At 45.8% G+C, this 16,555-nt stretch overlaps 1 protein-coding gene across 1 annotated transcript in view; it reads left to right on the top strand.

The window, feature by feature from the left end:
• The first annotated feature begins 683 nt into the window (after nt 1-683).
• MAP6 (microtubule associated protein 6) overlaps nt 684-16,555 on the top strand; it is an 86,719-nt gene continuing 70,847 nt past the window's right edge. The window contains exon 1 of the mRNA XM_032426913.1: nt 684-2,518. Within this exon, the coding sequence (XP_032282804.1) occupies nt 1,599-2,518 (920 nt within the window). The 5' untranslated portion in view covers nt 684-1,598. The remainder of the gene's footprint in view (nt 2,519-16,555) is intronic.

Raw genomic sequence — 16,555 nt, 5'->3', positions numbered from 1 at the left:
TCCAGAATTTGAATCACTGTGGACTTGACTTGACTCAAAGCTTCCGCTCTGAGTCCTTAACTCTCTTCACAAAACCACTTTGAGGTAGCTCTTATTTCCTCCATTCTACAAATGAGGCCACTGAGGCCCAGGGATGACCCAACTTGCCCAAGTGACACAGTGTCAGAGCCAAATCAAGCCTGTCTGACTCCAAAGTCTGCTGTGCCCCCTAGGTAGAGGAAGGGCAAAAGCCGGGGGTCAGGAACGTGCCAGTAATTCCCTGTGCATCAGGCCCTACCCTGTCCTAGGACACTGTCCCCTTGTTTCCTTTCCATTCCGCCCCCCCCCCCAGCCTCCACACTTAGGTCCCTTCCAAGAATTTTCTTTTCCCTGACTCTCCCCAGTATGGGCCCTGGGTTGAATAGGGACTGGGTAGTTCTTGGGAGGCTCTAAGACACCCTTCCCCCAAAGGTCCTCTAATAAAGGAACAGCCAGGGCCCCATCAGCCTGGGGACTCACATCCCTACACATCCGAACAAGGTCTGTGCATGACTGACAAGGGGGGCTTGGATCAGGAGCCAGCCAAACTGAGTTCAGATCCCGCCCAGTAACTGGCCAATAACACCAGCTTTCTTTTTTAAAAAGCGTCTATTCTGGGACAGACATTTCACTAGGGATATCCTTCATATTTTAAAAATTGAATCCCCCCTCCTCCATGATTGGCCCTATTTTACAAAAGAGGAGCCTGAGGCTCCCGGAGGGGAAGGGACCAGCGTAAGGACAGCGAGCCGTCACCAGCCTGGGACTGGAACCCACCTGGGCCCCAGATTCTGCTGTTGCCTAGGAGCCGAGGAGAGAGGAGCTGCCAGAGCGCGGGGGGGAGGGGAAAGAGGGAGGGCGAGTTCCCGGCAGCGCGCGCTGACGACAGCAGGTGATTTTTTTCTGCAGCGCGCTTTCTCCCAGCGTCTTGCCTGGATTTTTCCCCCCCCGCCGAGCAGTAGATAAGGGTGGGGCCGCTTCCCTGCAGCAGAGACGGCAGCGGCAGTGGCTGCAGCATCATTGGGAGCAGCGGCTGTAGCAATGCTCGGTCTCCGCTGGAGATGATCGCCTCCGAGCCCTGCTAGGTGGCTGGCTGCGACGGAACGCCTCGGGGAGGAAGAATAGAGCCTCGTCCGTGGCCCCTGAGGCCACCCTGCTCGGCCCTTCCTCTACGCCATGGCTTAAGCCCGCAGCCACCTCGCGTCGCGTCGCCTCGCTTGGCCGGGGTCTGCGCGCCGCCGCCGCAGCAGGGAGGGGCGCGACCCAGACGCCCTCGCCCGGGGACTCCGGGACGCCGTGTGGCTCACCCATCGGTGCCCGCAGCAGACTGCGCTCCCAAGACCTTTGCAGGCGGCTCCCGGAGGCGTTTGCAGCCGGTAATCGGGGGACTTTACGGACTTTATCTCAGTGATAGCTTGACCTGCCTGGGTGCTCCCTGAGGGAGGAGAGCGAGGTAGCTCAGGCCACCAAGGGAAAAACAGCGGGAACCAGTTTGGTCCAGGGCCGAGGGACTGAAGTAAGATTAGAGACTTGCTTTAGAATCACAAAAAGGAGGGAAGGCCAGCTTTGCAGCGAGCATCATGGCGTGGCCGTGCATCACGCGGGCCTGCTGCATCGCCCGCTTCTGGAACCAGCTGGACAAGGCGGACATCGCCGTGCCGCTGGTTTTCACCAAGTACTCGGAGGCCACCGAGGCCCCGAGCGCCCCGCCGCAGCCGCCGCCGCAGCCGCAGCCGCAGCAGCAGGCGCAGCCGGCGCACGCGCCCCCCTCGGCGCGGGCGGTCGCCATAGAGACGCAGCCGGCCCAGGGCGAGTTGGATGCAGTTGCCCGGGCAACGGGGCCGGCGCCCGGGCCTAGCGGCGAACGCGAGGCGGCGGGTGTCCCCAGCCGGAGCGGGCCCAGCCCCGGCCCCGGCTCCGGCTCCACCTCCAGCGCAGGCCCCGCGGACTCGGTGATGCGTCAGGACTACCGCGCCTGGAAGGTGCAGCGGCCCGAGCCGAGCTGCCGGCCGCGCAGCGAGTACCAGCTTTCCGACGCGCCCTTCGAGCGCGAGACCCAGTACCAGAAGGACTTCCGCGCCTGGCCGCTGCCGCGCCGCGGGGACCACCCGTGGATCCCCAAGCCCGTGCAGATCTCCGCGTCCTCCCAGACTTCGGGGCCGATGCTCGGGGCGTCCAAGCGCCGGCCGGAGAGCCAGGAGCGCTGGCCGGCGCAGGCCGCCGCGGAGGCCGCGGAGCAGGAGGCGACCCCTGGCGGAGCGGGTGGCCCCGCAGCCGGAAAGCCCTCCGGTGCGGACGAGCGCGACACACGCAAGAAGCCCGGGCCCGCCTGGATGCTGCGTCGCGCCGAGGGACAGGCGCCGGAGCAGATGCCGCTGCCCGCAGCGCAGGCGCCGGTCCAGGCCGCGGGCCCCGAGGCTGGCAAGGGGCGTGCAGCGGCGGACGCCCTCAACAGGCAAATCCGCGAGGAGGCGGCGAGCGCGGCGGGCAGCTCCTACAGGTGAGACGCGGGCCGCCGCTCAGGCGACGGGGCAGGTGACCCTTGCCCTTTTGCGGAGGCCGCCCGGGGCTCATTCTCCGCACCGCGGGCCTCACAGGCAGCCCCTCCCCTTCCAGACCACACCCTCTCCTCGGCCGCATCCCAGACACCCTTCCAGGCCTGACTCCTTTCTGCTCTTTCTCACGTGAAGGCTGTTAGTACTTTCCATTCCCGCCTGCCCAGGTCTTTCCCTTTACCATTTTGGCCACGTTCCCCCATCCCCGCCCCACCTCAGATCCCTGCCTGCTCAACAGAGACCCTTTTGCAGTTTCTTCACAGGCGGTGCCATTCCGCCCCACCCACTTCTCCAGCGGCATCAGCCTGGACGCTGCCCCTCGCTGGCTCAGCTGTGGCCCAGGGCCATGGTGCTTTCCCGCAGGGCCCCGTCCTCCTAGAAGAATGCTTTCCCAGTGGCCAATCCCCTCCTCCCTAGCCCAGTTCACTTGGCCTTTCATTCTTCCCTCCCTTTCTCAGTCCCCGGGAGACATCTAAGCACCACACCCTTTTCTTGATTCCCCGCGGGGCTCTTCTAGATCACCCTCCTTCTACCATCAGGCTTTGAAGTCAGATTCCTTCCTCCTCTTAGTAGCTGTGACACACTGAGCACGTTTCTTAACCTTTCTGGGCCTAAGGTTCTTAGGTGTAAGATGCAGTTGGTAATAGATTGTTCTCTTAGAATTGCTTGTTCATTTATTAATTAAATATTAATATTTAACATATTTTGAGCACCTACTATATGTCAGACACTGCACTAGACATTGTGAGAATTACAATGAGATGGCCGAGGAGAATTATGTCTGGCACATAGTAGGTGATGAGAATGTCTTACTGCCATTACAATCTTGTGCATGATGCCTCATTATTCTGATTTCCACTTCCTAGATACCTCCAGCCTTCTCCCCTATTGATGCATTTCCTTTTTCCTTTCCCTTTATGTTCTCCAGTTGTGTTGCTCATTCTTTTACCACCAAGAACCCCCTCTTTAGCACATTTAAATTCCCTGTAAATGAATGGCTTCAAGAAAGCGCACATCCATTTTCTCTCTCTCTCTCCCTCCCTCCTTATCTTTCTCCCTCCCTCCCTCTTCCCTTCCCTCTCCCTCTCTCCATCCTTCTAGAATTCTCCCTGTGCTGCAGCCTCAGCCCTTCCAACTTGCTTTCTCACCCTTTGTACATCCAATATATATTTCTGAATGCTTAGCTCTCCATCCTCCCTTTATGTTCCAACCCAGATCAAGCAACTAAGAGATCTCATTTGACTCTGAATGTGTAACATTGGGCTTTCGGATCTCTGGGGAAACAGATGTGCAAGATGAATAATTGAGCTAGAGGGGTTCAAAATGTGGCTTATGGGGTCCTTCATCAATGCCACAGCCAGTTGCCTCCTTCCTGCAGGAGACTGTGGTTGGGAGGACTGCTGAGTTAGTGTCTTTTGCCAAGACCCTGTATGTAGCCTCATATCAGACTGATGTCTTTCTCCAGTGAACGTAACAACCACTCCCTCATACGCTGAAGGAAGCATAACAGAGATAGATATCCTCTCTTTTTAAGACAAAATTCATCTCTGTCCCAGGTTTTAACTCTGGAAAGCATTTCCCAATGAGAAGGGGCAGCTAACATTTGGCTCCTACTCCATCTTCCCAAATTCCACCTCTCACTTGGCATTTCTCTCTTGGTTTATTGTTATCACGACCACAGTGGTCCCCTAGGAGTGCACTACTTTTTTTATGGCTTTGGGTCGGGCAAGATCCTTTTCGTTGGTTCATAGCCATCAGGAGCAGCATTTGCACAATATCTTTATGCTACTACCAAGGGAGGACCAAAGAGAAAAGAAGGAAGCAAATAAGCAAGGGGCATAAAAAACAAAGCCAAGATGTAGTTTTGCGATTCTGCCATGGCTTTCTTGTTTCCTAGGCAGGCCCTACTTCATTCCCAGAGAACCCTAAGATTGGCCCAACATCACAGATTTCTGATCTGGCCTCCTCATCTTCCTACTCTCATTCTACTACCCCGTGGCAGGTGGAACCTTAACACCCACCATGCAGGAAACTACCCCTCCTCACCTCCAGAGAGTCAATGCCAATCAAGAGAGATCCCAAATTCTCAAATCTCCTTTGGTGATCCTACTCAGTTTATGTTTCTAAGTCAGTAGGACTTGCTTTGTCCGTGAAAAATTGGCTAGACAGTCAGGGGATGACCTAACCTTCAGATACAACCCACTCCGAATTTATTGGCTTGCACCTTTGTTCTATATGGCCTCTTCCCCCAAAACGCCACCTTCACTACAGTAAGCATGTCAGGCTTTACAGTTAGAATTATACTGCAAGTGATGGGATTGAATGGGGGAAGGCTCTGCTGTTGCAGCTGGCGAGAATGACTATTTTTAATGACTATCAGAACTCCACCAACCTGTCAAAAAAAAAAAAAATCTCTGAGCACCTCAAAAGAATTTTTTTTCTCATTTGGGTCTTCTGTAAAATTTAATTATGAATGTGACTTTGGGGCCAGCAGTTCCATTTTGCTGTGTAATCTGGTGGGTTTGGAAGCATTAAGAGAATGAGTGTTGCTAAGAGACATCAATTTCCTTAATGGACAACTTAAGTGCATGACAAAGTTGATGAGAAATTTAACATTGTTTTTTGTTTCAGAAGAAAAATTAACCAATAATAGGGAAATGCACTTTGGGTGAAAGTAGACATGAAGAAATAAGATAATCAATTAGTCAAATATCACATAAAGAAAAAAAAAATGGGGGCGCCTGGGTGGCTCAGTCGTTCGTTAAGCGACTGCCTTCGGCTCAGGTCGTGATCCCAGGGTCCTGGAATCGAACCCCGCATCGGGCTCCCTGCTCAGTGGGAAGCCTGCTTTTCCCTCTCCCACTCCCCCTGCATGTGTTCCCTCTCTCGCTGTGTCTCTCTCTGTCAAATAAATACATAAAATCTTAAAAAAAAAAAAAAAAGAAAAGAAAAAAATGCCTGGGAACTGTAGGCTTATCTGGAACATTGAATTTCCTTCCCTATTGTCTCATATTCTTTTCCTTGCTATGATTCCAAATATCTCCTGAATCTAAGTATGCCCCATGGCTGGCGTAGATGAGTCTTACATTGCCTTGTTAGAGGCCAGGTTGGGTTCCATTTCAAAGATAATTTGATTTACAAACTCTTTTCTTCTGCCACTCTACATAAATCATGGTGGCTTACACCATGGTGACTGGTTCATCTCATGGGCTTTCCAAGTGACATCTGTCACATGACATCAATGCAAGCAGTTGGCTTAAATAGAGAAAGGACACATAATCCATCAGCTTAACATATTGGTATATAATGTAAAATATACAGTCAGCATGCAGAGACATATACATACTCATTAGTTTTTCTCCTACAATATACAGTCAGTACATAATATCAAATGTCCTTTGACACTATGATTTTGAGAAACCTTCCCAATTCAACAGTTCATCTAATTCATAACATATCCACACTAGCTTGGGATTTTTGCATTAAGTGCTATCTCAGATATCTTTCATTATTCACCATCATGAAATTGATTAATTTTTATTACACTCATTTTACATAGGTGATGTTATAAAATTGAGAAGCATGTCTCTGTTACCACTTTTAACGTTAAGGATGGATTTTGCTGGGCAGCCACTTGTGACTTTAGACCTAGCATTCTCAATTAGAAAAGAGATGAGTCATGACGAGGGGATTAAAATTCCCCTCTCAGTCAGTCCCATTGCCCTAGCCATCAGTTAATAGGGATAGATGGGGTGGCAGATGCTCCCCATAGAAATGCTAATGAGAAACTTCTCCTGGAAGAAATCAGCTGAGGCACCAGGAGGTAGAATTAATAAACCAGAGGCAAAATACTTGACAAATGAGAGCAGTAACAAGGAAATCGGAAAGAAAAGGAGCCTTTCGTGTCTGCCCTACAGTCTTCCATGAAGGTTAGAGAAAGCCCCGTCTGATGTGGGTGGCTTCTGCTGGCAAAACTGCCCTATGCTTCTAGGGCAACTGCCCACTTCCCTAATTTCTTCCTGGGCAAGTCTCAGCAATACTTCAAGGCCAATCTCAGATACTGAATCTTTAAGGATACCTTCCAGGTTCTGCCATTCAGAACTAATTTTTCTTGTATTCCCTTTTTATATTCTGTGCACTCCCATTGTCTGCTTGACTATAAGATACTTTTGTCTGTATCTGCCTCCTCCACCGGATCACAAACACTGGAAGAGAAGGGCTGTATTTTGTTCATCTCTATACCTCTCACAGTGTAACATTGTGCCCAGGTGCTATATAAGCTTGCAGAATCCAGTAGAATTTTTAAAGTTTGGTGAAAATTTTATTCACCTACACATTGATTCATTTCATTCAGTTTAATTTGTTGGATTTATTTCAGAAAATGACCACCAAGCCCCTGCTGTGTATCAGATAGGATGCTGGGGATACCAGATGAATAAGTTATAACCTTTATATAAGGAAGTTATGCCTGCCTTAATCAAGATAAAGTCCAGTCTCTACTAGAGTAGTCCTAAAAGTAAATGTTCAAATGAGGACAGGCAGCAAACCTTCACCCAGGGCAATGATCCTCCACCTTGACTGCACATTGGAATCACTGGAGAGCTTTAAAAACGCTGATGCATATGTGCCTTGCCCAGAAATTCTGTTTTACAGTCAACAAAACAAAGAGGCAACCCACAGAATGGGAGAAGATATTTGCAAATGACACTACAGATAAAGGGCTGGTATCCAAAATCTATAAAGAACTTCTCAAACTCAACACCCAAAAAACAAATAATCAAGTCAAAAAGTGGGCAGAAGAGATGAACAGACACTTCTCTGAAGAAGACATACAAATGGCTAACAGACACATGAAAAAATGTTCATCATCATTAGCCATCAGGGAAATCCAAATCAAATCCACACTGAGATACCACCTTAAACCAGTTAGAATGGCCAAAATGGACAGGGAAAGAAACAACAAATGTTGGAGAGGTTGTGGAGAAAGGGGAACCTTCTTACACTGTTGGTGGGAATGTGAGTTGGTACAGCCACTTTGGAAAACAGTGTGGAGGTTCCTCAAAAATTTAAAAATAGAGCTACCCTATGACCCAGCAATTGCACTACTGGGTATTTACCCCAAAGACACAGATGTAGTGAAAAGAAGGGCCATATGCACCCCAATGTTCATAGCAGCAATGTCCACAATAGCCAAACTGTGGAAAGAGCCGAGATGCCCTTCAACAGACGAATGGATAAAGAAGATGTGGTTCATATATACAATGGAATATTACTCAGCCATCAGAAAAGATGAATACCCAACTTTTACATCAACATGGATGGGACTGGAGGAGATTATGCTAAGCGAAATAAGTCAAGCAGAGAAAGTCAATTATCATATGGTTTCACTTATTTGTGGAACATAAGGAATAACATGGAAGACATTAGGAGAAGGAAGGGAAAAATGGGGGGGGGGAATTGGAGGGAGAGATGAACCATGAGAGACTATGGACCTGAGAAACAAACAGGGTTCTAGAGGGAGGGGAGAGGGGGGATTGGTTATCCTGGTGATGGGTATTAAGGAGGGCATGTACTGCATGGAGCACTGGGTGTTATATGAAAACAATGGATCGTGGATCACCACATCAAAAACTAACGATGTATTGTATGGTGACTAACATAATATAGTAAAATTAAAAACTACAAAAAAAAAAAAAGAAATTCTGTTTTCATTGGTCTGGGATGTGGCCTGAGCATCTGAATATTTCAAAAATGGTCTCAGGCGATTCTCATGTGCAATTCAGGTTATGACCACCTTCCCTAAGGCAAGGGTTCTCAAAATTTAGTACACCCAAGAATCATCTGGCAGGTTTTCTAAAATGCAGATTCCTGGGCCTCGTCCTCAGGAATACTGATTCAGTAGGTTTGAAGTAGAGCCTAAGAAACTACATTTGAACAGGCAGTCTAGGTAGTTTTGATGCACGCGAAGTTCAAGCTTTACTTGGGAAAATACTGCTTGGAGAAATTGTCCTTATGTCATTGAGTTTTCTCTTATACGAAAACAGTGTTGGTTGCCATTTATTTAAGTCTTTTATGTGCTTCACTTACGTTTTGTAATTTTCTGCACAAGAGTCTCTCTCTCTCTCTTTCCATCTCTCTCTCTCTCTCTCTCTCTCTCACACACACACACACACACGCATTTTTAAGTTATATTGTTCTATATTTAAATCTCTAGTAATCTAACTGGATGTTAACTTTAGGTATGGAATGAGGTAGGGATCCAATTTTCTTTTTTGTCTTATGGAAACTTTTATCCTTAAAATGCAGCTTTTCCTCACTAATATCTCCACGAATCTCCTCTAACACGTAAGGGTCACATATGCTTGGATGTATTTCTGGGATATCTGTTCTATTCCGTTATTCTGAGTTAATGCCACATTATCACCTTTTCTTTTTGTCTAAAGTATTTCCAATTATTTTTCCTATTGTGAGGAATATATTTTATTACATTTTCTAATGGTTTGTTGCTCATATGTATTAATTTTTGGATGTTGATCTTGTATTGAGCAATCTTATCACACTCACTAATTAGTTTTGTCTGCAGACTCCCTTGGACTGTCTGTGGTTTTTAGCAAATACCAATTTATTGTCTTCCTTTCCAATATTTATAAATCTTTTTTGTGTATGTGTACTGCTGCATTGGTGAGGACATAGGGTATAGTTTTGATAGTAGGTGATAACAGGCATCTTTGTCTTGGGATGTGGAAATGCTTCTTAAGTTTTATCATTAAGCCTGAGGTTTGCTCTGTATTTCTATGAGATAGCTTCATATCAGGTTAAGAAACTTCTCTTTATCCTGGTTCACTAAGGGTTTCTAAAAATGTGGGTGGGTATTGAATTTTGTTGAATGCTTTTTCTGCATCAACGGAGATGATCATATGGTTTTTCTTTTTGAATCTGTTAATAGAGTATTCTGATATTGAACCATCTTTGCATTCCTGAGATGAACCTTACTTGTATAAAAGTATATTTTATGATGTTGAATTCGGTTTGCTATTTTTTATTTGAAATGTTTGCATATATATTTATATCATCCCCAAAGAAGGAGTAGAGAAAATTAGCCATCAGAGAATAGAGCCCTGAGGGATGCAAGTATTTGGAGGGTACTGACAGCAGAAGGAAGAGCCATGAAAAAAAACAAAGAAGGAATGATCAGAGGAGGAAATCAGAACAGAGACATATCACAGAAACCACACCGAATACCTAACTCAGCAATGCCTTATGCCTCTTTGGAATTTTTTGCTGAGGAATTAGTGTACAAAGCATTTTGCTAGATCATTGGTTGACCTTGTGCAGTTAACTCTCAGAGATATAATGTTGACTGAGACTAACCCCCAATGAGGAAAGGAGATAAGATACAGGCAGTTCTTGGTTGCTCTCTTAGGGGGAAAAAAGAGGCACCTACTGCATATATTAACTTTAAAAAATAAGTCAAGCCAGTGATGGTTCTAAATCTGTAATCACTAAGAATCGCTCAGTTTCCCAGACACAACACTAAAATACTCCAGTAAATGTCCACTAAGATTAAAAAGCTATCTCTATCATCAGTGCAGCTTTGGCTTTACAAATTATATCAGTTGTATAAATGTAGATGGGTGAGCTTCTAATTCTCTACTGAAGGAAGAAAACTGCAAGATGAGCCTCAACCAACAAACTAAAAATTCTCTTGATGTTCACTAAAAATGCTAGTTTTCACCCTTTAAAATAATAATAGTAGCTAATTGAGTGCCTACTATGTGCCTGGCAGGCTGCTAGAAATCTTAGATGCATTTTCTCCTACAATCTTTATAGTAGCCCAGCAGAAATGGTACTATTATTTCCCTGTTAGAGCTTAGGACCCACAGGGCCTCTCATTTGCCCTTTAGGTTTTTAAACTCTGAAGGCAGACTTTGTCTAATGCTATTTCTCAATACATGCCATGTCCTCCATGTCATATTAACGTGTATTGTCTCAACTCAGTTTTAATCCAGTAAACATTGATTAGTGTCTACTCTGTATCAGGCTCATTCCTACAATGACAAAGCAGTCTTGCTCTTGAAAGGCTTATGTGTATTAGGCAGAGACAAGTGTGCTGAAAAGTACCCTAATAAAAATTCTGTGCAGGGTATGGTGGGGCACAGAGGAGAGAGAGCATTTAAGTCTACTTAATTTGAGGGCTGTCAACCAAAGGGTTCAGGAGAGAGGGGATTGGGCAGGCTGGATCTTCAAAGAGGAGTGGACATTGTGGGGAAGGAATCAATTTGAGTAAATGTATGAGAAGATAAATCGTAAGCAGTTCTGTGTGGGCAGCATTTAGAGGTTTCATGGGATGACAATAGAATGGTGAAGGGTAGACCAGGTGGGTAGGCTGGGCCGGCTCCTTTGTCCTATAAGCAAAGAGAAGAAGCAGGATTAGGTTTTGGATTTTGGAAAAGGTGACTTTGACAGCGGTGGGAAGGATGGATTGGGGGCATGGAGTTCAGGAAGAAGCTGTAGACTGGGTGAGAGATGATGAAGACCTCCAGGAAGGAAAGAAAGTAACCAAGCCCTGACTGTGTAGGATACAATAATGTTGTGGCTAATTGAAAGCAGGTCCAAAGGCAAAGAGAAGAATCTAGGACGTTTCCCAGATTTTATGCTTTGGATGTCTGGGGAAACAGTCATTCACTGAGCTAGATAAACATAGTTTTGAACCAATTGAATTTGAGGTGTTTTTTGCAAGGTTGACATGGAGATGTTCAGTAGAAAATGAAAATAGAAAATAGAAATCCGCCCTGCTGGTAAGGGTGTAAACTGGTACAATCACTTTCATAAAACTCTTCAGCATTATCTACTCAAGTTAAACATATGTTTTACTCTAAGACCCAGTATCTGTCCCCTTGAATATATACCCAACAGAAACGAGGACAAAAGAATTGTACAAGAATGTACATAGCAGCTTTATTAATAATAGCTAAAAAGAAAAAACAACCCAAGTGTCCATCAACAACAGGATAAATTGTGGTATATTCATATAGTGGAATATCATATGGCAGGATATGGCAGGGAGAATAATGCTCCTCCCCCACCCCCCACCCAAGGATGTCCACATCCTAACTCCTGGAACATGGGAGTATGCCATGTTACAGAGCACAAGGGACTTTACAGATGTCATTAAGTTAAGCATCTTGAGGTGGGGTGAGTATCCTGGATTATGGGCCCACTGTAATCACAGAAATCTTTATAAGTGAAAGGGTCAGTGTCACAGTGATGCCATGTGATAAAGACTTGGCCAGACATTGCTGGCTTAGAAGATGGAAAAAGGGACATGAGCCAAGGAAAGCAGGCAGCTGTTAAGAAACTGGAAAAGGCAAGGAAATGGCTCCTCTCCTAGAGCCTTCAGAAGGAACACCTTGCTTCTAATGACACCTTGATTTTTTTCCAGTGAGACCCATTACAGACTTTTTAGCTTAGAACTAGAAGATAATACATTTGCATTGTTTTAAGCCACTCGGCTTGTGGTAATTCATTTCAGCAGCTACAGGGAACTAATACACAGAGTTTCTCAATCTTGGCACTACTGACATTTTGGGCTGGATGATTCTTTGTTGTGAGGCGCTGTCCTGTGCATTGTGGCATCCTTGGCCTCTATCCACTCCATGCCGTAGCATTTCCCACTGCACCCTCACCCTTGCTGAATTGTGATCAACAAAAATGTTTCCAGACATTGCCAAAAGACCCCTGCAGGAGGAAAAATTGCCGCTCGTGAGAACCACTGTTGTATGAAAAGTAAAATTACTGCAGTACTCTATAATATGGATATATCCCACAGACATGATGATGAATGAAAGGAACAGATGAAGTACATTTACTGAATGATTCCATTTATATGGATTCCAAAAACAGCTCAAAGGAATTGGTGGTGGTGGCAATCAGAATATTGGTGATCTCTGGGGGTGGGGTGGATAACTGGTGGAGAAGGAGCATAAGAGAACCTTCCAAGATATTGGAATTGTTCTATATCTTGTTCTGGTTGCTGGTTAGGTAGATCTAGACATGGCAACAATTAAGGTTTATGGACTTTATTTTATGTATGTTATACCTCAACCAAAAATTAAAAAACAAAGTACAAACCAAGTAAGAGAAAAGGCAGAACAGAAAAGATCTGGACATGGACCTGTCAGTGAGGATCAAACCCACAGGCATCAGGGTGGCTGCGGAATAAAGAGGGTGAGAAGGAGAGACTGTTGGGGCCGGGGCCCAACCAGCACTGACACATCAGGGATAGGCGGAAGAAGAGTCAGTCGAGGATGGGCCATTGGTGTCTGTATGGAGTGAAAGCTCAGGCCCCTCCTTTGTCCCCACTTCCCACCTCCTCTGCCACCGGCCTCTGTGTTCCCTGCAGGAGCTACCCCACTTGTATATAAAACATCAGAGTACTCTTCCCTACCCTCACTGTCCTAGCATAGCCCATTGCCAATGTGTATTTCTTTCCAAACTGAATGAAGAGGCTTCTGCAGGACCATGCCTGGTGTAACCTCTTTTGGTGGGAAAGTTGGGCCCAGGCCCCAAGCCACAAAATGCACCATAAGTGCCTCCTTGAAACACTGCTTTCTCCACCGTGCTATTCCCTGTGGTCACTGTCTATTTCGTGCAGTGACTTCAAAAAGTTGGCCCACGTCGCGGCATATCCTAAAGGGCATTTTTACAATCTTCTTAGCCCCTAAGAACTGTTCTCTATTAGACCACCATGACAAGCAAAAGATAGGCAATGGCAGAATGGAAAGGAGCATTCTGTTATGAATGTTAGAACAGAAACATAATTGAGTTTCAACCCCACTTACTGAGTATTTACTCGGTGCCAATTGCTTTAACATATCTTTTTATTTAGACTTCATAATGACCTTCTAAAGTGAATATGTCTGTCTTGAAAGATGAACACTAGGGTCAGGGAGGTCTGAGGGCTGATATCACACAACCAGTCAATGGCTGAGGGGGCCCTGGAGCCTGTTTCTCCTCTTCCCGGCCCACTACTGTGTCTTATCTGCCAAACTCAAGCAGACACCTGCCAAGTGCCCCAGTTTGATGCCCTTCCTAGGGGGCTGCTATGCGCCCCCGCCCTTTGTGCTGTCTTTTTGGCTCCCACTCTCCTAAGCCCATGCCATCCTCCTTCACCAGCTTGTTTCTGCAGTGGGAGAGGGTTGCCTGTCTCACTGCTCCTTATCCTGAACTCTCCTCAGATTCCCTTCCCCACCAGAGCAAGGCCCAGCACCTCGGGCTGCAGTCAAGGTTTTCCAGGATCTGACCTATCTGGTGTTCTCAGCGTTTTTGCCCACTGCTCCCCACACTCACCTGATGCTTTTTCCTGGCGATTCTCAGTTCTGGTTGTACATTACAATCATGGGGGCCCCAGCAGGTGATCTAGCCAAATCACAGCCTGAGCTGGGCCTTGACAAGCCCTACATGTAACTACGGCTGGATTTTGCTCACAGTTTTCGCTCCTGCCCTCCTCCCATCTTCCTTCTAAATCCCTCCTATCCTTCAGAGCTTTTAGTCCATTGTGAAAGAGGCTTATACTGTAAAAACAGGGAATTAGGTTGGATTTATTTGATCATAATATCATAATAATAATGCAGTGGGCTTAATATTATTTTTATTCCGAGTTCAATGCAGCATCCTTAGAGCATGCAAAGGCTGGGGCTATGGGCTATGAGGATTTAAGGTGCAGAGCACATGGTCTCCGCTCACAGGAGCTTGCTGTCTTGTGAGGCAGGTAACATGCATGCAAGCATCTGAAGCAGCAGACAGGGCCTGCTGAGGGTTCAACTCAGGGACCAGAGATCTCAAGGGCCACAACAAGTGCTGGCTAATTTTGTTGAAAGATTCATGGATGGGATGGTGGGATGAGTCCTTGGAGGTGTCCTGGTGTCCCGTGAAGGATTTGCTGACCATTAAAACTGGGTTCGAATTATTTCTCTGTAACTTAAAAATCTATGTGACCTTGAGAAAGTCTTTCGTTTTCTCATCAGTAAAATGGAGATAATTGCACAGTAGTGACTTCAGAATCATTATGAAGATGGGGGGAGATAACACTTTCCCCCAGTGTACACCCATCGTACTAAGTGCTGGCCACGTTTATTGTTATCATTGAGAGAATGGAATAGAGTCAGTTACCAATGGAAGTCTTTCAGTTATTCACTCAGCAAACATCTGTCACATCTTGTATCAGGCACTATGCTAGGACCCGGGGATACAGAAATGAATTGCACATATTCCCTCTCCTAAAAAGAGCTCTAGCAAGAGAAACATATTGAGAAAATTATAGTATTAGTAGTATGTGCAATAGTAGAAATATGGACAAGATAATGAGGGGATGTAGAGTAAAGGGGGGGCCTGCCTCAATCTGAGTCATGGACCACTTCCACTTCCTGAAGGAGGTGTACCTGTGCAGTGTGTCAAAAGCGTGGAGTTAGTTCCATTGGGAAGGCAAGAGGTTAGGAGCTAGATATTTCTTCCTGCAGGTCTTTAACAATGAGCTAAGAACAAAGAAGGCCACGTAAGAGTACAATACTTACTAGTAATTTCAGCTCCTCTCAGATGTCTAGCTTTATCTTGGGACTTGTGTTCAAATTCTACTCACCACTTGTTAACTATATGACTTTGGGCAAGTTACTTAACCTCTCTTTTCTGATTTTGTTTCCTCAATGGTAAAATAGAATCAATAATATCTACCTTGCAAAGTTGTTGAAAGACTAAATATTCCTAAAAGACTAAGTTTGTGACTTGTGACTCTTTTGCCTGCCTTTTTTTTTTTTTTTTAAGATTTTATTTATTTATTTGAGAGAGAGAGAGTGCGCGAGCACACGAGCGGGGGTTAGGGGCAGAGGGAGAGAGAAAAGCAGACCCCCTGCCGAGCTGCAAAATAATCAGGCAGGCAGGAGGGTGGCACATTCCAGGCAGAAGGGACACCTGGAGCATGGAGAGTTAGATATGCATTTGGGGAATCACAGATATTCAGATATGACAAACGTTCCAAGTGTGAGGAGTGACATAGCAGGAGATGAGTCTGGAAAGGTCTAGAGCAGTGATCGGTAAACTTTCTGTAAAGGGATAGATAATATATATTTTAGGCTCGCCCAGCCCTCATATGTTATATAACAAGAGAGAACAAATTTCCTGGAAGTTTTAGTGTTGAAATTCAAAATATAATAATAATAATTGAATACAATATTTTGTAATATAGGTCTACTAATGAGAAGAATGGATTTTTTTTTAGGGGAATAACATTTGCTGAAATGAGGTTCAAAATTAATGTTCCCCTTCATCATATTTGATTACAAGTATTTATCTACAAAAACCATTCTTAGCTCATGGCTGAACAGAGCCAGGTAGAGGGCTGGATTTGGCTCATGGACTACAGTTTGCCAATCTCTGATCTGTATTATTATTTTTCTTTAAGATTTATTTATTTATTTGAGAGAGAGAGAGAGCATGAAAGCAGGGGGAGGGGCAGATGGAAAGGGAGAGAATCCTCAAGCAGACTCCCTGCTGAGCGTGGAGCCCAGCGTGACCCAGGGCTTGATCCCAGGACCCTGAGATCATGACCTGAGCTAAAATCAAGAGTTGGCCCCTTAACTGACTGAGCCACCCAGGCACCCTCTGATCTGTATTATTGAAGACAGAACACTGTGCTATCAAGTTTCAGACTTTGTGTTTAAGTGTCAAATAACCTTCTGACCACAGTGCCTGAGAATACTTAGTTTGACTGTTCCTTATTAAGCACATCATTTATTCTTCCCAAGTGACATAGGCACTCTCTTGTTTCCTTACAGCTGAAACGCAACAGGGCACTGATATATGTGTGAGAGAGTCTCTTTGTCCTCATATATAATGGGTGACAACCCATCTCTCATAGCAACCAAGGATACAAGGTACAGGAGTCACCATTGTGAAATAATATCAGTCTCTGGCTGCTATGACCATTT

The sequence above is a fragment of the Phoca vitulina genome, unplaced genomic scaffold, assembly GCF_004348235.1.
Source record: "Phoca vitulina isolate PV1807 unplaced genomic scaffold, GSC_HSeal_1.0 scaffold36, whole genome shotgun sequence".
Taxonomy (NCBI): Eukaryota; Metazoa; Chordata; class Mammalia; order Carnivora; family Phocidae; genus Phoca; species Phoca vitulina.
Note: the sequence above shows the minus strand (reverse complement) of the source record. Positions and strands in the feature narration are given on the sequence as shown.